Raw genomic sequence first — 23,325 nt, 5'->3', positions numbered from 1 at the left:
GTCCATGGTTTCCAGTAAATAGTGCGTCTATCGTTGGTTGGTGACGGGTAGTAGATGGCATTAACGTTAGCCCAGCTACACCTGTTGTACCACCATCCTCCACCATGTTGGTCACTGCAGACATAAAAAGTATTAAACCCATCATTGTCTCTGTCTCTTGTTGAAAACTCTTGTCCGTTAATATTTCCACCCCATTCATCGCCTGTTCCGTCAGCTTAAATATAAATTAGACCGAGTGTACAACATAAAAAAATAATTATTTGTTATTAAGGTACATATAGATATGGTTTCTTCCTTCATCTTGGATTTTGAAATTTTGAAAAAAAACAATCAGTCAAGATCTTTAATAAAATGTGCAAATGTTGAGAGTCGTAGATAATTCATGTGTAAGAATGTTTAATTTCAATATGGAAAAAAGGATGATATAATTTTATTTTAAAAACATTTTGCAAATTATTTAACAATTCTATGGATTATAATTAAGATATTTTGTCTATCAGCTCATAGACATAATTTTGTCATGTGACTGTGACGTCACCAACGTTTTTTTCATGATTTATTCCAGCTTAAAATGAAATTTAAAATTAAATAATAAGGATTGACTAAATTTGTCCTGCCTATTCGAAATTATATAGAGAAAATATGGGCCGCACTTTAAAATAACGCGCTACGCGGGTCATTCAGTGTGGACCACATTTTGAATGTTATTTCTTCATAGACAGAAAAAAAAATTACAGTCATTCCTTATAATTTATTTTTAGATTCATTTTAAGCCGCAATGAGTCATGAAAAAAGTGGGTGACGTCACGGTCTGCCTATAGGGAAAATTCAGTTAACAAATATGCTATATCAGGGACCGCTTTCTGTATAACACTGAAGTTTTGTGCTCTTCTGATCGGTAGATAATGTTTGTAATAAATATTTCTTGATAGATGGATCAAAACTAAAGAAAAAAATAAAATAAAATATATTGATGAATGCACTTCATTTTTTTACTACAGGGTTGAAAAGTAATGAGGGCCAGTTAAGATTTTAAGTGCGAATCTACAATTTTTTGTTAACAGGGCCATGTGAATGCCATAAAATGCCGCATGACCCTGTTTATATTGCTACAAGATTGGGCTACATTTATACTTTAGTAAATGATATATGAAATTATTTTAATTCGAAAGGTAAGTCTGGTATAAATTTGATTCAAGGCATAGATTTTCACTAAAGTAAAAGGAGATTTGTTTACTGAATTTAACCCTATATGGACACTTTTATAGTGATTTTACTTTCTACTCACGCACAGTACTGGCGCTATTGTACCCTCCAATGGTGAGTCTATAATTATCAGACTCATCCGCTATTCTGAAAATTGAATATTCTGCATAGCGTACATTACCATTCCAATCCTCTAAATCAAATCTCAAGGTATAGCTTCTACTATTCAAGATATTATAAAGGTTGTCATTACCTAGAAACAAAAACCCCTTAAGAATGTTACATTATATTCATCAGTGTAAACAATTTCTTTCAGAATATAATTCTCATTCGACTTAATTTATTTATTCATTTATACATTCATTCATTTATTTATTCATTTATTCATTCAGTTATTCATTATTCGTTCATTTATTCATACACTCATTCATTCATTTATTCATTCATTTATTTATTATTTATTCATTCAATAATTCATTCATTCATGTATATAAATCAGACAATAACATACACCTATTCAAAATTGAGATCATATTGTCATTGGCAAGCATTGTACCTACTTCTATTTATTGATTATATTTTTACTTTACCTAGCCAAAAATTCCCTGAAAGATTTCCAAATCCTGTCTTGTAGCTTGACCAGTTTAAACTAAAATCCACAGAGTTATCAACCCGTCTTTGTATTACCTGTAGTGAATAAAAATTATAATTATATACTTAGTCTATATAACATATTTTTTTACTGTAGGATAAAGGCATTAAATGAACGTATTTTCCATATTTTTCGAATTGTTGCTTAGCGGGCTGATATGAAAAGTTTATCACATGCTTCGATTGTTATCACATGCTTTTCCGCAACGTTATCGCATGGCATTCCGTTGATACTCGGCAAATTCCGGAAAATACACCTTAATGCTACGTTTTCAGTGAAAAACATCACAAAGTAGTGTACAAAAAAATATTTGGATAATAGAAAGTATATTGTGTAAAATAATAATAATAATAATAATAATAATAAAATATTAAATAAACGCATTTTATTGAAAGTTCCAAACATAATTTAGAAAGTTTCTTTAAAAAAGTTGACTTATCCAAAACGGTGTTCATTATGTATATAGTTAAATTATGTATTTTGTCGATTTGTCCATATTAAAATATTTTTCTTCTACGTTGAGGCTCATGATAGAAAGATGTCATATCGAATGTACTAAATCTGGGGTCTGACGTCAGTGAACTTTTCAATCTTTGAACTTTTATTTTGGAACCACGTAAAATGATCAATTTAACGATTCTGTTATTTTTCTCCATTGTTGAAGCATATGATAAAAAGATTATAACATGTCAATTGTCATATCGCATGCATTATCAGCCCTCTTTCAATATCAACCCTCGAGCCATGTAAATGTAAATGGAATAATTTGATAGTAACAAATTGTATATGCAAAGGCTATAGCTGATTGATATTAGTGTTTGCATTTTTAAATTATCCATTAACGATAAGAGTGTTCAATTATATCATCTTATACATAAATCAGACTTTAAAATTTTGATTTGGAGCGTTCCTGAAGAAGATAGATTAAGAAAATCCTGTGGACGCACAATAATTATATAAAATATTGTTTTCATTTTAAAGAAATTCAAGAAAAATATTGTCGATTTCTATATCCTGGCAGCTCATTGTTGCAGAACAGCATCAATGGATACGTCTCTCAGTTCTTTTTTAAACAGCAATGCCATGTTAAAACTATTTTTAGTAAAAAGACATCAAGATTGTAATTCAATTATAGGTCAAAGAAAACCATCCGATGTCTACGACAAGATTTGGAATGAAAAACTACTTTACACAGTTAAGAAAGCACTTCATAAGGTAAGCGTTAGAAGCGTTTTTTCAGAAAAGGCCTTTATCAGATGATCTCAAAGCCAAACAATCGGAAAGTCAAGGATGTAAAAGACATACTAAATAGAACTGAAATGTGATGAGCAGAAAAGCCACCACAATAAGATTGCAATAAATAACAAACTGACAAAGCGATGGCTAAAAAACGAACGGTCATATTGCACATGTTACCAAAACTGTTACAGATAAAATAAAAAAAACAAAACAAAAAAACAAACAATTACTTAGGTTAAGGGGGTATATCTGGTATATGGGAGAGAACTCTTACACATATATTGAAACTAATTTGTGCGTTTTAACATAGCAGTAAATTTAACACTGATCAAGCATTTATGTTCTTTATATTTAGCTGTGAGAATAATGCAAACAGATCCAGTAAAGGGCACTGTTCGTAAAGATATGATCTGAACATCAATCCTAGTATAAGCTTATGCTAATAGATAATCTACATTGGCACAACGATAGTTTTTCGATAGTGGAAGGCTGTCAAAACTATGAATTGATTCTTATAACGTCTGCTATTGATGACAGGGGCATTTTGTAAACGGGGAGAGAAACCAATACATAATTTTGATATGTCAATTCGTCCCGATGGTACTCATCCCATACTGAATATTTTTTCCTCATAAACTTTATTTGAAGTATTATTGAGACAATACAATTTTTACTATTGCACATATAAAGAATATACAGAAAACAGTCTGTACAAGGTTTATTAGGGGGAACATAATTTTTGCCTCAACATTTTCCTATTTTCTTGTACCTTGTAAGCCAACTTGTTTAATGAATTTGAAAATTTCAAACGCTCAAATTCGATAACAGTTTGCGATTTTTAGGATTTATAACCAGTTTTAATTTTAAGCAATTTTTTTCTGGCTAAGTTTGAAAAAAAATGTGTTATCTGAGCTTGCCAGAATTTTTGCATTATCAATAATTAAAAAAACATTTTTTATTTACATTCAGGCTATTATTATTACTATGATATTTCAGATTTACAATAAAATATGTTTCTTCTATGTTTTTCACAGTCATGGGTAATTCTAATGACAACATGTGCAAAAACACACAATGATATATACCTACTAGTGTGTTCGACCGTTTTTCACGGTACCCCAAAACTGGTCATATTCAATATACCCAAAACATAAGATGAAACAGTGATGGCAGATGATAAAATTGAGAATGGAACTGGGGAATGTGCCAAAGAGACAACAACCCGACCATAGAAAAAAAAACAACAGCAGAAGGTCACCAACAGGTCTTCAATGTAGCGAGAAATTCCCGCACCCGGAGGCGTCCTTCAACTGGCCCCTAAACAAATATATACTAGTTCAGTGATAATGAACGCCATACTAATTTCCAAATTGTACACAAGAAACTAAAATTAAAATAATACAAGACTAACAAAGGCCAGAGGCTCCTGACTTGGGACAGGCGCAAAAATGCGGCGGGGTTAAACATGTTTGTGAGATCTCAACCCTCCCCCTATACCTCTAGCCAATGTAGAAAAGTAAACGCATAACAATACGCACATTAAAATTCAGTTCAAGAGAAGTCCGAGTCTGATGTCAGAAGATGTAACCAAAGAAAATAAACAAAATGACAATAATACATAAATAACAACAGACTACTAGCAGTTCACTGACATGCCAGCTCCAGACTTCATTTAAACTGACTGAAAGATTATGATTTCATCATATGAACATCAGGTACAATCCTTCCCGTTAGGGGTTTAGTATCATACCATCATAACATATATGAGAAGAACATAACCCGTGTCATGCCAACAACTGGTTTTTGAATAAATTTGTTTAGTTTCGATGCAAAGACCCTATAAGTGAATCAATATTAACGCCAAAATATGCAATCTTTAATGACCTGACAACAGTATCGTAACTACATCCCTTCTTAATAAGTATATTCAAAGGTTTTATTAGTTTTTGAGGTGAATACTGACACCTTTGTGCTTTATAAAGAATATTTCCATAAAAAATTGGATGTGAAATACCTGAACGTAATAGAAGTCTGCATGTTGAGCTATATTTACGAATGATGTCCTTATACCGATGATAAAATTTAGTAAATGTTTTGACTAGTTTGTGATATCGAAAACCCTGGTGTAATAATTTTTCAGTAATACATAAATTTCTCTCGTTAAAATCTAAAACATTGTTACATACACGAGCAAAGCGTACAAGTTGAGATATATAAACATCGTAAGATGGTGACAAGGGATCGTCACCATCAAAAAATGGATAATTAACGATAGGAAATGAAAAATCATCTCTTTTATCATAAATTTTAGTATTCAGCTTTCCGTTAGTGATATAGATATCAAGATCGAGGAAAGGGCAGTGGTCATTGTTAGTATTAGCTTTATTTAAAGTAAGTTCAACAGGATAAATTTCTTTAATATACATACTGAAGTCGTCATTATTGAGAGCCAAAATATCATCCAAATATCTAAAAGTATTATTTAATTTGTTTATCAGATGTTGTTTTGATGGGTCTTTGCTTATTTTTGTCATAAATTGTAACTCATAGCAATACAAAAACAGGTCCGCAATAAGTGGTGCACAGTTAGTCCCCATTGGAATTCCGATAATCTGACGATATACGGAATCCCCAAAGCGAACAAAAATGTTATCTAGTAAAAATTCAAGGGCATATATAGTATCAAAGCATGTCCAATTGACATAGTTTTTTTGTTTATTGCTACTAAAAAATGACCTAAAAGAGTTTGAATATATCTATTCACATTCTGACTTTTTAAATGCCCATTTAATTAGGTGTGTGAATTTTTTCTTAATGAGAATGTGAGGCAATGTGGTATACAGGGTAGAAAAATCAAAACTTTGAACAGATTCAAAATCACCAATATAAGCATGCAATTTATCAAGTACTTCCAACGAGTTCTTGACACTCCAAAAGTAATTAATTCCACTATTTTCGAAGGCCTTATTTGAACAATTTATTATCAGGTTTTTAATTGTACCAAGTAAGCTGGTAAGAAGAATAGACAATTAAGTAGTGGAACAATGGCTTGAAGATGAAATAAATCTATATTTGTAAAGTGTTTTGTGTAGCTTCGGAAGCCAGTACATAGTTTGTTACATGTTTGTTACAGATGTCGTTTTCTGAAAATGGAGTCAGTTGGAATGTTGGTGAATTGGAGATTTCTTTTTTCAGAACCTCAATGTAAAATTTACGTCAAACAATAATAATATTATTAGCAGCTTTATCGGCCGGGACAAAAACAAATTTCTTGGCTAGTTCTTTTAGTTTATGTTTGATACGAGAAATAGGTTTTTTCTGGTTATTGTTAATAGTAAAATGTTCTTTAAAATGTTGAATACGTATATCAACTATCTTCATTACTGAATTGAAAAAAGAGTCCAAAGATTTTTTGTCAGCTTTTTTCCGTTTTATCCATTTCATACAGTGAGTATGGAGTGAGTCGTGGATGATATTACGACACTCATTCCAAAAATTTATTGATGCATGGACCCCTACCTTTTCAATGGTGTAAATATAAGAACAATTAAAAAAGAGAGGAAAATGTTGGTGTAACCAATGCCTACATCCTTACACAAAGCTGTAACAAAGAAAATGATACTTAGGAGAAAAAAAATACAGAGAAAATGTCACTTCTGTTTACAGCAAACATTACTGGGTAGAGGTTACTTAGGTTAACAATAACTGTTACAGAGAAAAGTGAATTATAATCAGTTACATAGTATTCATTTTATGCACACTTATTTACAAATGCAACTTTTAACTACTATGAAACATACCGTCCATTTACCACCTGTCATATCACAGTAGACCTTCATCCCATTTCCATTGTTTGTAAATATGTCGTATATTCCACTGATACATGCCGAATTAATATCACAGTCCAAAAAGCTAGTTGTCTTCAGTGTATCTGGAGATAAAAAATATAAAATATTTAACTCATAATCATATTACTGATGAGTCTTTTGTTGACAAAACGCGTCATAGACTAACCTGATAAAGAACTTTTCGTGATAGATTTCATGCCATTTGAAGTCTGAGTCGTAGGATTACAGCATGAATAAAGCTGGCACTGTTTTGTTCCCTTGTTATATGTCGCTGTACAACAACGTGTTACCCTAGAACATAAGGCAGCACACTTAGAGAACGATAACACCTTTGAATTTTCAATTTCGGTTGAACCCGAAATTACTCTTATGTTGTCGTCAATCCTAAACACATCCGTTTTTATTTCATTGCATTCCACATTGAACAGAAACAATACAAATAAAACAGAAATGTCAAGTCTAAAAAGCATGTTGCGTTAGCTTCAAAATTATCTAAATACTGAAATTAAGAAAGACTTCTATTCTGAAGAGGTTAATGGCAATATAAACAGGTAGCCTAAACGGTTTTGTAGATTTATTTGCAATTTAATGTAGAATTATCGACAATGGAATTTTTAAATGAATTCAAATGAATCACTATTTTAAACTTTCAATTAAATAAAAAAATGTCTTATTGACAAAGGGAATTTTGTTGCTTTTAATTTAAAATATCATAAATGTACTTAACCATTTGACATGTTTAAATGAAATATCAATAAGAACTAATAAAATATCCATCAAACTAATGTTTTCTGTATTTGCTGGATATTATCTCATTTTGACTATACGTACGATTAATTACTATCAAATAAAATGCGTATTGTCCTTAGCGATTACATTATTCGATTTGATTGTGTTTTAATTGGTTGAATAATGCATATTTGAATTGTCGTAGTCACAATTCATTCCTCTTTTCGCCGAATGATACCTATCACCGATTGTTTATTTACGTTAAAAGCAAGACAGTTGATTCTAGTGGGACAATATCTGCTTATCCATTAAACTTCTAGAGACCTGCAATCAACGCCAGTTTTGTGTGGTGTTCGTGTTGCTTAATTTTAAGACTTTTGTGTAGGGTTTTGATGACTTGTTCATCATTTATTCCCCCTTTTTTTTGTCAAAGTGGTTTCCTAAAACTTATGAATTTTGAATTTCCTTGTGGCATTTTTCGACTTTTTTATGATGTCGGAAAACCTTTTTGCCTTCAATAGAATTTGCCAATTATTTCAAGACTGAAGAACAAAATGAAGAAGATACTTTGAGGTAGATTAAAACAAGCTCTACAAAGATCTGGCTTATAAATTGATATGACGAATGCGTTTCAGTAGTGGCGGTAGAATCAAAAGAGTTTGAAGACCAAATCAAATACGAAGAAGAAGAAGAGCAACATAAATCGAACATTTTGAAATGTTATGCCAAATACAGCTAAGGTAATCTGTCAGGATTAGATGAGCCTTATTGTGAAAAATTCAGCATTTCATACACAGTGCACATAACTGGTCTGGTGATACCAGTGGAACAATCCCCCCCCACCCCCCCCCCCTCCAGCAATTAGATAGAACGAATCGTATTTCGGAGAAAGCCAGAAAAATAATGACCAGATAAGTGATAAACATCAGCCCATAAAACACCACATAGAAAACAAAACATTACCCTAAATATGGTAGGCCCATGGGAGTCTAAAGGGTTGGCCGTTTCTGCAGCACCAATGCCATCTGTTGTGTTTCTCATTAAAGAATAATTACATTGCATGTATGTTTCATTATGATACGTTATTTTACCGTATATATCATATTAGGTCACTAACACACTATAAATCGGATATACATACCATAACGGTCAAACAGATCGTAAAAGTGTCCGTAACATTAACGAAGGGATGATTTCAACTACCCCATGTGGAATTTACTGACCCCTGATATATCATGTTAGGTCACTAGCACACTATGTAACGAATTTATCTTACCGACTATCTTTATTTTGTTGAATTTAGACTAGAGTTGTCTCATTTGCTATCATAACACATCTTATTTCTATATTATCTCTATGTTCAAGTATTCAATTTTAAGAACCCTTTTCAATTGGTCTGCACTAAAAAAATAATGCAAACAATCACTATTTATAATCAACAACCTTGATATAACAATATTAAACAGAACTTTCAATACTTTTCAATTATCAAACAGTGCCAAAGTCGTAAATCCACTACTAGCCGTGTATTGAATTAAGCCCCGCCTTCCTATTAACCTAATATTGAATATACACGGTTTCCACGCGGACGATTTTAACCAATCATATTCCTAGAATTATAGGAGGTAAGATAATTTATAATGTCATTACTACAATCCCATCCCCTTTTAACGAATTTGACCTACCAAATTATAATTGTAACCGGGATTGTACTAACATTAGCAACACAATGTGTGCCACATGTGGAGCAGAATCTGGTTACCATTCCGGCTTACCTGAGATCAACCCAAGTTTGTGTTGGGGTCCGAGTTTCTTAGTCTTTATTTTATATGTTGTGTTCTGTATACTACATATTCTGATATCTTTTTTTTTTCTTTGTAGCCATGGCGTTGTCAGTTTACACTCGATTTATGAGTTTGAATGTCCTTCTGATATTTTCCTTCCCTCTTGGATCGTGTGGATATTTCCGAACTTTGTAAACAATGTGTTGTGTTTGAAACATGCAAATGTCTCAAACATACAGTAAAAATATTAAATTCTAACTTCTGCGTATATGACTTTATGATTTATATTCACATGATGATATAAGCATGCGCGTGATTATGTTAAGTGAGGTGGAAAATAAAAGAAAAATAATTTGCCTCTACTTGACGAATGACAACTATGCATGCTTTATTGCTTGCATAGACATGTGTTAATTTCATTTTTTTTTAATAGTTATTTTATAATGACTTACTGTTCATCTGAATTTCTAAATAACATTGTATTTGAGGGCTAAATATGAACTTAAGCTAAGAACGGTTTTTTAGTTGCAATGTTTAACTGAGTTAATTATGAAGAGTTATACCATTTAAAAAATGAATCAACGACACACTTTGTGAAATTAGCATAAAGCACAAGGCTCGCTCTGATATTTCGTCAGTTTAAAGAAAATTTCTGAATAGAATTCAATGTGAACAAAACATTATTTAGTTGACAAATGTGATCATTGTATTAATTTTATAATTTTTTTTTAAAGCCAATGAAAACGCATGCATTTATTTTAGATGTATTTGAATAAAATTTTAAAATGCTATATATATATGATGATTAAACTTAAGGCCATTAAGTTGATTTCAAATTTAGCACGGAATTTGCCTTTTGATGAATTAGAGAAAAATTACTTTATGGGTATGAAAACCTGTATTATTAGTAACATAGTCATTTATAAACAGGGTAAGTAATTTATCCAGGTCAGTAGGTTTGATACCTGGCGAGGCAAGGCGAGGCCGATTGAGGTATCGAACCTTCTGACAAGGTAAATTCCGTACCCGATCAATAAATTACTATGTAACGAATTTTATTCCATCGATTCAAATGTTTGAAACTACAACGTCCAAATGAGGCATACACATGTTTAGGACAACAATCACCTAATGATGCACACATTTAGTAATTCACATGTTTGAGCCGACCAACACCTAATGATGCACATGTTTGAGAAGACAAATGTTTACAGATGGATATGTAAAGACGGCAAACAATAAATGACGCACATGGTTTTGACGACAAACACCAAATGATACAAATGTAAGAGACGACCAGCTTTATTTTTGTTAAATACTACAAATACGAATGTAAACAAACATTTAGTTCACCAACAACATGAACAACTATATTACAGTACATTTTGCTAAATAGTGTTAAGAAAAGATCAGAAATGTAATTTTGAAGCATTTAAACTGAGGTTTATTGTTCCAATGATACACAATTACAGAGCAGGCAAGATTGGTTTATTCTGCACAATTAAGATATGTGTTTCGGTTTGCAAAGAACTAGCAGGTAAATCATCAAAGAGATCAGAAATATTCAAACCCTGCAATTTAGAAACCGCAACTGAAAGACATGGTCCATCCCCAAATCCTTACATAACCAGCACAATACTAGTATATTTTTTTACAATTTTCGGTGGCGGCAAAGCAAGTGACTTGAATTTTCGGGTGCGGCAATGCTTATAGGCAGAATTTGCGGGAGCTACACTTTGCCTATTGCACTTTTCTCTTCAGTGTCAGTTTTTTGTTATACCATGAGAGACTGGACCGAATTGTGTCCTGTCACTGCCAATGTTTGAAACATTAACTTACTTTTTGTCAATAGTGTTGCTCCAGTAGCACGAAGAAATGGTTTGTGTAAAATTTTTAGCTTCCTCGTTTAACTGTATTAACTCAATTTTGCCAATGTTTCTTTCCTTATCGAGAGTTACCAAACTGTATCGTCATCACTAAACGATTCCTTCGATCTCTGCCATAATCTAGTGCATAAAGGGTACCGTTTGCTGTTGTACCTTTCTTAAGATTTGACGAGACAATAGGGGGTTCAGAGAATTAACACACGATATTGATTCTCTATCGTTACTATTATGGTTTTTAGTTGGTTCGTCTTCACACTTTGCGACATATTTAAGTCTAGTCTTTGAATCATTCAAAACGTTAAAAGTGGAAGTTTTCATTCCCTTCATATTTTCCTGTGATCTGCTTCAAATATATATCCTAATATCAAACTGTTTTTTGTTCCATAAAACTTCTAGCGCGTTAAGGATCGGGATTATAGATTTGTAAAGTTTACAACGATTAGACTCAGTAATAAATAGATGATGATCAACACTGAATTTCCTTAACAGTTTCGGCTTGGTAAGCACGGCCTTATAACCCTCATTAGCATCACCGTCTTGTTTATATAATTTCATGTAAAAGTGTTCAAACACCCCGTTCAGTTTTAACTGCGTCACATTCCTGAAATTTTCTTCCTGATTAGATAATTTGCTTTCAAATACGCCTTAAGTACTCGTTCTGCCTTTTGATTACTTTAATCTTTTTCTTTGCATTTTTTCATTATAATTTTTTAATCTGTCCTGCTGTAAAGAAAACAAATAGTTTTGTCTCCATTTCTTTTTATTTCCGCTTGTGGTCCAAGAACGATAACTCTACATTTAACAGGATATTAATAAAACATTAACGGATATAATAAATATATGGTCTTTATGTGGTGCTGATAAGTGACAGGGATTGGTAGAATTATAACGATATGGAGTGATTTTCTTTCTATAAAAGGGATACAATTATCTAACTATAGATGGACATATTTATCTAGACTCGATTTAAAACAGAACATGGCAAATGCTCATGTCTTACTATAATATGGCAATCATCTGCAATGTTGGATACACTAATGGATGCACATTTCAGCATGGTCAAGTTTACTTTGGATCAAGAATTGCTTGCACTTCAGGAGAACCTGATGTCACCTTTTTTTTTTCTTTTTTTTTTGTATTTATTTGTGGAGGGCCGAATTGATCAGTCTTTAGTTTTCTGTGTTGTCTTGTATGTACAATTATTTGTCTATTGGTATTTTTCTTTTTTCGCCATAGCATTGGCATTGTCAGTTTATTTTCGACTTATGAGTTTGTATGTCCCTTTGGTATCTTTCGCCTTTTTTGCTGCTTAACTGACCGCATATACAATCTTTTGTTCATCATGATAGAAAGCTCTGATAATTAGAAAAATTCCACTCATTTATGCCTCACGGGAAATATGAATTGACAGATTTAGCATAAGATTAAAAGATCAACTGTCTTTATTGTTCCTGGTCAGGTGTTAAGCTAGGTATACAATTGATTGCAAGTTCTGTTACTTTAGCAAAGTGCAAAAATTGACACATATAATCTCAAAGATTATTGCCAAAATAACTAGAAAGTCACTTTTTCCACTTACTGCTTTCAATTTTGTCGAAACATATGTAACCATCTATACAACTTGGGACCAATCTCCTAAATGGGAATGTTACTTGTATAGACACATTGACTTTCTATAGATGGATAGAATTGTCACTCTTTAGATTTGTAATCCCTTTATGCGAGTTTTATCATCATAAAATGGGTTTGGTCCGAACCTGTTTAGAATAAATATTTGCAGTTAATTCATACATATCAAACCTCGTTTTACATGATTTAACAATATTATAAAAAAAATGCTTGCTGCACTACATATATATTTAAAACATTTGAAGTTTTATTATGTATTTTTTTGCTTTACAATATAAAATAAGTCTGCATATTACAATCATCTGTCGGTTAAACAGACTATTTCCATTACAAGACTATAGTTGTTTTAACGGTTTCACCGTTCAGTTCAGATAAAGTTAGATTAACAACATGTACAGTTGATAAATTCGGGTAATGTTAATATACATAACATTAACTAAACTTGTATTCGCCTGTATTGATTTTCACGCAATATATCTACCGCAATTTTTGTGAAAACAATAAAACGGGAAAAGGTACATATACAGTATCATTTTCCCTGCATGTCCTGTTTGATAGTTTAAAATAAGCAAAAGACACATGCAAACCTTAATATGGTACACGGAATAACATATAGTCAACTGATAAAGCACATAAAATTATTTGAAAATTTCCTATGCCGAAAAAAAGGAGTGAAATTTTTTCGTTAAATTAAACTGCCTTTTTTATCTTTCTTCAAGCAGTAAGTTTTGCTCACTTTCGTCCAATTTAATTAGCTCACGTGTCCTAAAGGGCCAAGTTAGCTTTTTTATCACTTGGTGTCCGAATCCGCCGTCTGTTAACTTTTACAAAAATCTTCACCTGTAAAACTACTGGGCTAAATTTAACCAAACTTGGCCACAATCATCACTAGGATATCTTGCTTGACAAATGTGTCCGATGACCCCGCCTGTTTAGTCCGGCCGATTGGTGAAAAAATTGCTCAAATAATGAGGAAAGCACCAAATTTTGCATGATGGTACATTTTTGTGTACTAAGCAATATTAGCTATGGACCCACCCTCAACATTCAATATGGCGGCTTATTTCAAGATGGCTGCCATACATTCTAAAATATTTTCCAGTATTGCACGAGCCACAGTCGATTTGATGCTGGAAGCACAAAAATCAACAAATTTGAATGTATTGGTGTATTTAGCAAGATTTTGTTTTGATCTATCTTTGAAATTCAAAATGGCGGCTATTTTCAAAATGACCGCCTTGAAAAATAAGCAAATATTCATTATTGACCTGAATTTAAGCATTTTATTGCTGTATAATGTCATAAAGTCTTTGTCCCATTTCTGCCCTTTTTGATTTTGCCTGGCTTGTTATTTCATACACAAAGTAGTAGCTTTTATAAAAAGCTGCAATAGTAGCTTTCATTAAAAGCTGCACTATTTGTTGTCTTGGGTTACACATAAAATCTGTGATTTGGAATTAATCTGCCCCAGAAAATATTCAGTGCCTATTTTATTTCTTAGGTCGCAATAATTTGCAATTTGAGATATTAAACTGTGAATTGAGAATCATTTAAAGTTTAACACATATCAGTGAAATGGCAGGAGTTGAGAACAACAAGGACAAGAACATTTAAATGCCAGAAACTAAATCACTTTAGGATATTGACAAACCCACAATAGAAGACGCTTTAACAGAGGACAACAAAGAAGTGACTATTAGGAAATATAATGTTCAAAGAAGAGCTGAGACTAACCGCAATATAAAACAGAGCGAAGCGCCAATTGATAAAATATATGTTGGTCTCCTTACGATGCAAGCTGAACAGAAAGAGGCAAGGAATATTAATAACGAACAGCAATATCTCAGTAACGTTAGCAGTCTGTAGACAGGATAGACCACAAGGCTAGTGGTAATTGCTTGGCGGAATTGATGGTCAGACCAATAAAATAGTCAATGTTGTGGTGAGACGGATGGACAAGCTGACAAAAACTGATGAAGGAGACACAGTTCAATTCAAAAGTGCATTTAAACAGCAGGGTACCTTCCAATAACTGGCATCAACTGGCATCTCCAATGCTAACTGCAGTGCCTACTTACGGTATCATCCCCGTCGAGTCAATGGCAAATCCTCCTCCCAAATTTATCACTCCACTTATGACAACCTATTCAGCTTCTGGATCTCTAACAGACTTTCCATAACAGCAAGCTGACTCTACTGACCGATCCAGGAAAGGGCAGATGAAACCAAAAGAGTGTGGCAACAGCTCGTCTTCAGACACTTCATTCGAGAGAGAATATAGTCGATGGCAATAAATCTCGGTGACCGGAACCGAAGCCTACAGCTCCTAAAAAATGCAAATACTCAATTGAAGAGGATCCTTGTATTGGAAGGCGTTCATTTACCAATTTGAACGAACTGCCGGTAGATGACAATGGGAAAACAGGAACAATGTGTGTAGGCTCCCAGATTGTCAGGCCGATGTTTGCTTTGGGTACGCTGGCAAGGTAAACACAGATGATGATTCCAAGGCCTAAAGAAAAGTATTGGAGCAGAGCAGCGCTTCAACAAGGAAGACGATCAAACCAGATTGGAACCGAAGCATTCCTTCAAAGATGTAATTTAAAAGACAAATAGTCTGCAAGGCATGTAATAGAGAGGAACCTAGAAATATTCAACAAGGCGTTAAAACAATTGAAAACCTCAAAAGCCAGCCAGATGGCGATATATGGATCAAAATGTGCCAAGTATGGCCATCGGCAAGTCTACTTTACTGATGGTGCAGTATCACCTACCGATAAAGGAAATATCAGCAGTCCTTTGGAAAATGAGGGACATTAACTCACACAAATACTCACAAAACTAGCTGATGTTATGCTTTCAACTAATCAGCATAACCGTGGATTAGCCAATCAATATAACCTTGTTCCTTCTGATCAAATAATCATGGAAGATCACCTGATCAATATATACGAGGTAAATCTCCTGAGCAATACAATCGCGGTAGATCGCCAGATAGAAATACACCCAAGTTTAATGCACATCGACTAGCAACACCCCCACTAAGACAGAGATAATAAAGTCCTTAAGGACAACGGTTAGCATCTCCACGGACAAACTCCAAAAATCCTGATTATTTCAGACAACGGTCAATTAACTTCACCAGGATACAGATTAGATCAAAGCGCAACCCCTCCTATATTGTCATTAGACGAACCATTTGAAAGAGCTTAGCAGTACAAGGTACTATACATGACCAGAAATTGAGCATGATTGTGGACACTGCTGCAATGATAACATTAGTGAATGAGAAATTAATTCCGGTAGATAATGGAGATTTGGAGACCGTTACGCTACATGGTTTGGGTGAACAGCTTGTTATTAAGAAGATTATAAAGAACGACTCTCGACATTGATAGAGTAAACATACAATAAGATGTGTTTTAAGAGCCATTTTAACATACGATGTTATGCTAGATATTTTGGACACAGTGAGCGCAGTGATAAATCTGAGTACTCCCACACTCAGCATCAACAATTAAGTGACCAATGCGGCATTTGTTAACAGTGGAAACGAGATTTAAACTCAGCAAATTTGTATAAAACGAACCATCACTCAGAAATGACTGTTACCGTTTAAACTAATAAAAGTGCTAACCAGGAGTGTATTTTAGGACCATGCTCGCTGACTAGTTGCGAACTGGTTTCGCATGTAGTTGGAAAAGGATATTGTTGTCTCTTAACTATTTTAAATGATGGCAATCGTCTAATGCGCCTGAAGAAAGGTACGCCTATTGATTAAATAGAATAGTTTGACGATGTAGTGGGTACGGCAGATGAAAACGCGATAAGTGACGTAAGACGTGGCATTGAAGAGACACGAGACAAAGTGCCCTCGGCACTGCCTTAAAGTTCAGATAAGTTACATAATATTCCACCACAATTAAGCTACCTATATTAACGTTCAATAGACTCGCTTCAACATATTTCATTCCAACCATAATAAACTGAAAGCGTTTAAAGAACAATTACAATAACATGTAACATATTGATTAACATTTTGAATTTCACTATTTGTTTTTGTATATGCAGCCATATTTGCAAATGTATGCGTTATATAAAGAACCAAATTATTTTTTTTATATTTTAAAATTAATTGATAACAAATTCAAAAACATGAAGATCATTTTAATAATCATTACTTTAATTTCCGAAATTATATAGAATACCTTGCGGAAATTCTTGCTATTTTTAACGTTTTTCCGCCATCTTGAATATGGCAGCCATATTGGATTTTTCAGAGTGGGTCCATAGCTGAAATCAAAGGGTATATGACCAAGAACTACTGTGCAAAGTTTCATGCTTTCCTCATCAAGTGAGCAATTCTGCCCTATATCTGCACCAATCGGCCGGACTAGTTTATCAAGATGGCCGACATGGCTAAAATTAGAACATAGGGATAAAAGGCAATTTTTGGCTAAAATCTCTGTAACCAAAGCATTTAGAACAAATCTGACATGGGTGTAAAAATGTTCATCAGGTCAAGATTTAACTTCCCTGAAATATTCAGATAAATCAGACAACCTGTTGTTGGGTTGCTACCCTTGAATTTGTAATTTTAAGAAAATTTTGCAGTTTTTAGTTATTATCTCCATAACTATAACGGATAGAGATAAACTGTAAACAGGAACAATGTACAACAAAGTAAGATCTATAATTAATCCAACATGACCAAAGTAGTCAATTGATCCCTCAAGGAGTTATTGCACTCAGTTTTTAACTTTTTTCATAAATTTTGTAAATTTCTATGAATATTTACATAATATTAACCTCTGAAACTACTGGGCCAAGTTCATTATATATATAAATATAATTGTAAGCAGCAACAATGTTCAGTAAAATAAGATTTACCAAAACATCACAATCACAAAACACAATTTTGTTATGAATTCATGTGTGTCCTTTGTTTAGGTTGCACTTTGTAAATAGAGCTGTTTCTCAAACCACGCCTCTTTGGGGAAGATCTAGAATATTCATAGAAAATTGATACAGGTTCCCGGTTCTGATCTGTATGTTGCATCTCATAGAGACATAACTTGGGAATGTTACCAGTAAATATACATGTGCGTATTGTATATATTGAAATCTGTGGAAACCGTTTGTTCAAGGTAGGGGTAGTTAAGAAAATTAGTGTTAGTTTAAGATCTGAGAAGTTCAGGGTATATAAACGTTGATATGCTGACCAGCCCTTTACTTTGACCTTTGAAAAAATTGTAGTGCATATGAACTTTCAATTCTAGAATAAGATTTGTTTCAAAACTTCATAATAAAAGTCGTACAGTTAGTTTTAGCCGTAAAAGGAGATCCTATGGACAATTGCATTGTCAATATTTACAGAAATGCAACCTAGATTTGATAAAAAAAAAAAGAGAACATTCAGAATTTAACGAAATTCGATATATCTCACAGATTAAAAAAAAAATAACCTAAATATGAAGTTTTATAAATATTTCATGAAGATTGATAGAATCCTTGGCCTTAAATATAATGACTCAGTATAAATTCACAGTTTACAGTATGTATAGTTTACTTAAAGTCCTGAATACAAAGGATACTAGGATAAGATTCTTTCAAAACTTTATAGTAAAAGTGGTACAGTTTTAGCCGTTAAAGGAGTTCTTGTGGGAAATTGCATTGTCAAAATTTACAGAAATGCAAACTATAATATGCACATAGACCAATGTGAGCGACACAAGCTCTGAAGAGCCTCTAGTTTATATTTGAAAACGCCGCTGTGGTGCTTGTTATTCAAAGTCTCTAATTGCTTTTGTGCATAATCTTATTCATTATATATCTTTATTTTGATAAACCTTCGTCAATACAATATTGGTATACATAAGTTACATCCCAGCTTCTTTGTTTTAACAAAGATGATCTGAACCGGATAACCCCTACCAGATCACCCCAGTTTTATTTTCATTGTTTTGCATGCTTTCCTTTGTTCTATAACATATGACGGGAATGTCAAATCCACTTTAAAATTTATAATTAATTATACGGAAAAGACTTTCTATTAAAATTTATATGCTGGGAGTCGATCTCAAGACCTTAACCATATCAACCCACGACACATACCACTACACCAGGACAACTGGATACCAACTCTCAGTAATTCAACATACTTAAAGGAAGCAAGATATTTTTTATAAGTGGGGCGAGTTGGAAGACCTTTATTCAGTGGGGTTTTTAATCTTTTCGTTAATAAGAAAGTTGTCAGATTGATTGTTTAATTTGATTTTACACTTTTTCAAAATTGGGGCGAGTCGGTAAACAAGAGTGGGTCGATTCTTTTATAAAGTGGTGATCTAGTGTGGGCCAATTGACCAGTGGGGCGCGTTGATATTGTTTTATATCTACGCATCGTGTTCGGGGTCATAAAGGGTATACATTATACAGTAATATATAAAGTATATTATAATGGTTGTGAGGCGTTCTAAACTAGATTTTATGAATTGTAAATGGGTTTCCGTCTCATCTAAAACAACTGGGATGTAAAATAGGTATCCCACTCTGACTTAGACTGTCAGTGGTAGATCACCCTCTGGCCTCCGGCCACCGGGATGATCTTAAACTGACACACCGCGTCCTCGTGGGATAACTATTAATTTACATGTAATAAATAGCACAGTTATACATTGATATAAACATTATATGGAGACTATTTACAAAACTGAGTTGAATTTAGGCAGGTGAACACACACATGAATTAACATACCTTATAAACGTAAATAGATTTTTAAATATGATTGTTTTGTCATATTCATTACAGATTTCAATTAATTAAATTGAATTATGTTTGGATAATCAATTTACATTTTTTTAAACAATATACTTTTGTCTTTCTATATCCATAAATAAACACTTCATTACATAGTGGAATTCATCTCCAAGATCTTTTTAAGTCACATTATTCGCAAAATTTTTTCCATCTTCCACTTTCTATCGGTAATTTGTGGTTAATTAGTCTAAATTGATATAAAGAATAAATAATACGGAATTCCAAAATGTTTAAATACTTTATTCGAAAATTTCCTTAAAAAGGCTTTATTTTGATGTTTTTGAGTTTGTTTGAATATCTGAGTACCAGATTTGTTTAAATTAATCTTGGAGAGATGTTCTAACAAACAGTCTTTAACCAATTTCATTTATACAAGTTTGAATAAACCATACATAAGATAGACCAGTTTCATTAAGGATAGATTCTATACATTCCATCCAATAAAATTTAACATTATTTAACATGAGATAAACTAAACTAAGCTAATTTGTATGCTATTGCTGATAATTTACTAGGTTTACTAAAAAACAAATTTTGCCCAGAATGAAATCATGAGAACCTTGATATCTAAACTAAAAGGATAACGCCCTAATTCTGTGTATGTAATACAATTCGGGGTAGAAGATTTTGGATGGAGAAAAAGTTTACAAAATTTCAAATAAACCCTTTCTAATATATTATTATTTCCAAATCCCCAAATTGCATAGCTGTAAAGTATAACAGGTTTAATCAATTTATCAAATAAATCTAATTGACAGCTTATTGATAAGCCATGCTTTCTCCCGTTTGATAGCTTTTTCTCTGATATGCTTCCTATTTGCTTCAAATGAACCTTTTTTTTTAAATAAATCCCAAGATAATTATACACATTAATAATTTCTAAATCAGAGTTGCAAAAATTAAATTTAAGATTGACAGGATGTCTACCACTGCACATGATTTTAATCTTATCTACATTGACTTTCATTTTCCAAACATTACAATATGATTCAAAAATGTCTAATAACAATTGAAGGCTTTAAGACATTAAGCTACAATAGATATAGGAAGATGTGGTGTGGGTGCCAATTAAACAACTCTCCATCCAAATAACAATTTATAAAAGTAAACCATTATAGGTCAATGTACGGCCTTCAACACGGCCTTAGCTCACACCGAACAACAAGCTATAAAAGGCCCCAAAATTACAAGTGTAAAACCATTCAAACGGGAAAACCAACGGGCTAATCTATATAAAAAAGCGAGAAACGAGAAACACGTATAAATTACATAAACAATCGACAACTTCTGTATATCAGATTCCTGACTTAGGACAGGTGCAAAGATGTGCAGCGGGATTAAACGTTTTAATGGTACCAAACCTTCTCCTTTTCTGAAACAATAACATAACATCACAACACAACATAGAAAAACACACGATAAAATATCAATTGGAAGGCGTAACTCAATCACAAAACTTAAATTAACACATTATGAACCAGACTTGGGGTCAATTACATTGGAATGTAATTAATTAAATTACACATTACATTGCAAAAATGATCAATTACATCAATTACACATTACACTGTTTTTGAAATGCAATTAATTAAATTACAATTACTTTACTAAAGTAATTAATTAAATTACACATTACATTTCGTCATGGTATTTTTTTCACAATATCATACATGTATAAATAATGCTAGTGTAAAATCATCATGTAAGCATAGTTTAAGCGTTGCATTTGATACTCATTAGCTGCTTAATGTTTTGTCATTTAGTCTGAATCTCTTCGGTCTGAACACTTTGACATCAATTCTAAATAGCTTTTCGACAGGAGCTAATGTGACAGATATTGCTTGATCAGAACATGAAAGTTCTTTGATCAAAAGATCATCATATTGAAAGGAGGAGGAATTGGTTCCTATTAACTTGCCAATACATCAAGGGGTATTTTGACATCTCAGAAATGAAGTCATTTAAATTAAACATAATATAAATAAATATATTATACATAAATCTAAATATTTGTTTTTACATTAAAAATATCAAAAAATGTGCTTGTCACAATATTGAAAATATTTTTTAGTACAAATAATGTATGTAGCCAAAGGCCACTAATAGATCTTCAATGCAAAAAGAAACTCCAGCACCAGGGGAGTATCTAATTAGCAAAATATTATACATACAGGTATAATATTTTGCTAATTAGATAAAAAGACATGTAACAGTGGCATTGCCCCTGGACATTTTAATCTGATTACTTGCTGTTTGTTTTTACAGCTGTTAATTATTATTTCTATACTCCTTTTGTGTATACTAAAATGATTGTGTGCAGTGACTTTAAATTCTAAATGAACTGTCTAAGAAAGAATTTTCACAGTGACACTTTTTTGGTTTTTGATTAACAAGGCGATTAATGACTTATCAATCTATTTAGTTAAAAAATCTTTCTTAAAAACTTAACACTAATATATGATTCTCACATTTTTTTAACTTATAATTAAATAATAATTATTAAAAAAAACATATGTAGGTCAAAGAAATATTAATATACATTGTAACTTCAGTATAAATTATAGACTTCATCATGTTCATACATGTCATATATATTTAAAAAAAAAGTATAAAATGTCAATATTCTCAGATGTAATTGAAATGTAATTCAAAAGTAATTGAGCATTACATGCTTTTTTCAATGTAATTAATTAAATTACCATTACTTGTAATTAAAAAAATGCTCAATTACACATTACATTCAATTACATGGAAAAGTGTAAAGCATTACACTTAATTACCATTACATTTTCAATTACCCCATCCCTGTTATGAACGAATAAATTTGATCTCCAATATCTGAATGCAGCTGCACAGTTGATACAATATTAGGGACAAACCTTCAAGGCCAAAAAGCATACAAACACAGCCATGGCAAGACACCACCGCGAAATATTTAACCCTTCGAAAATAATCACTTTTGAAAAACAACTGTTTTAATGTATGTTGTTGGATATGTTATTGGTTCGTAGTCATACTTTTACTAATCATGCATTTACATGGATAACTGATGTATAGGCATAATCTCAACGAATGATGTACATAATAGATTTTTGGTATAATTTTGACTGAATAAATTAATACATTTATCCTTGTTGGCCATAAACACATTTACATCTAGTTCTGCCTCAATTGAGACATTACATTACCCCAATCTAAATAATATTGCTACTCAATTGTTGTTATATTTTTAGGTTTCGATTTTTTCTATAAACAAAAACTGTGTCGTATCCACCAATTATCAAAGACCCTGTTTCTAGGTCACAACAAATGCATGGAAATCCATTGAATGTTTCAGTGTCCATTATTTTGGTTGCTTGTTTACCATCGTAGCTTAAACGCAATATTTCCGTTGATCGGTGGCATGCCACGACAATGTTATCGTTTTCATCCATCGTTATTCCGCGCGGTCTTTGCAATCTTGAATTATGAATACTGTTTACCCTCTCTGAATTAGTATCGATGCATATTAATTTATCATTTAGATAGTTTGTAC

The 23,325-nt window shown here is 32.5% G+C and overlaps 2 protein-coding genes across 2 annotated transcripts in view; both read right to left on the bottom strand.

The window, feature by feature from the left end:
• The window catches only part of LOC143059406 (beta-1,4-galactosyltransferase 1-like), a 361,910-nt gene that overhangs the window by 281,492 nt on the left and 57,093 nt on the right, over positions 1–23,325 (bottom strand). The window lies entirely within an intron of this gene.
• Positions 9,062–23,325, bottom strand: part of LOC143058099 (uncharacterized) — a 34,912-nt gene continuing 20,648 nt past the window's right edge. Inside the window, exon 7 of the mRNA XM_076231562.1 lies at positions 9,062–9,075. Within this exon, the coding sequence (XP_076087677.1) occupies positions 9,062–9,075 (14 nt within the window). The remainder of the gene's footprint in view (positions 9,076–23,325) is intronic.

Source organism: Mytilus galloprovincialis, chromosome 14, assembly GCF_965363235.1.
Source record: "Mytilus galloprovincialis chromosome 14, xbMytGall1.hap1.1, whole genome shotgun sequence".
Classification (NCBI taxonomy): domain Eukaryota; kingdom Metazoa; phylum Mollusca; class Bivalvia; order Mytilida; family Mytilidae; genus Mytilus; species Mytilus galloprovincialis.
The sequence above is the reverse complement of the archived record's forward strand: the minus strand, read 5'-3'. Positions and strand labels throughout refer to the sequence as shown.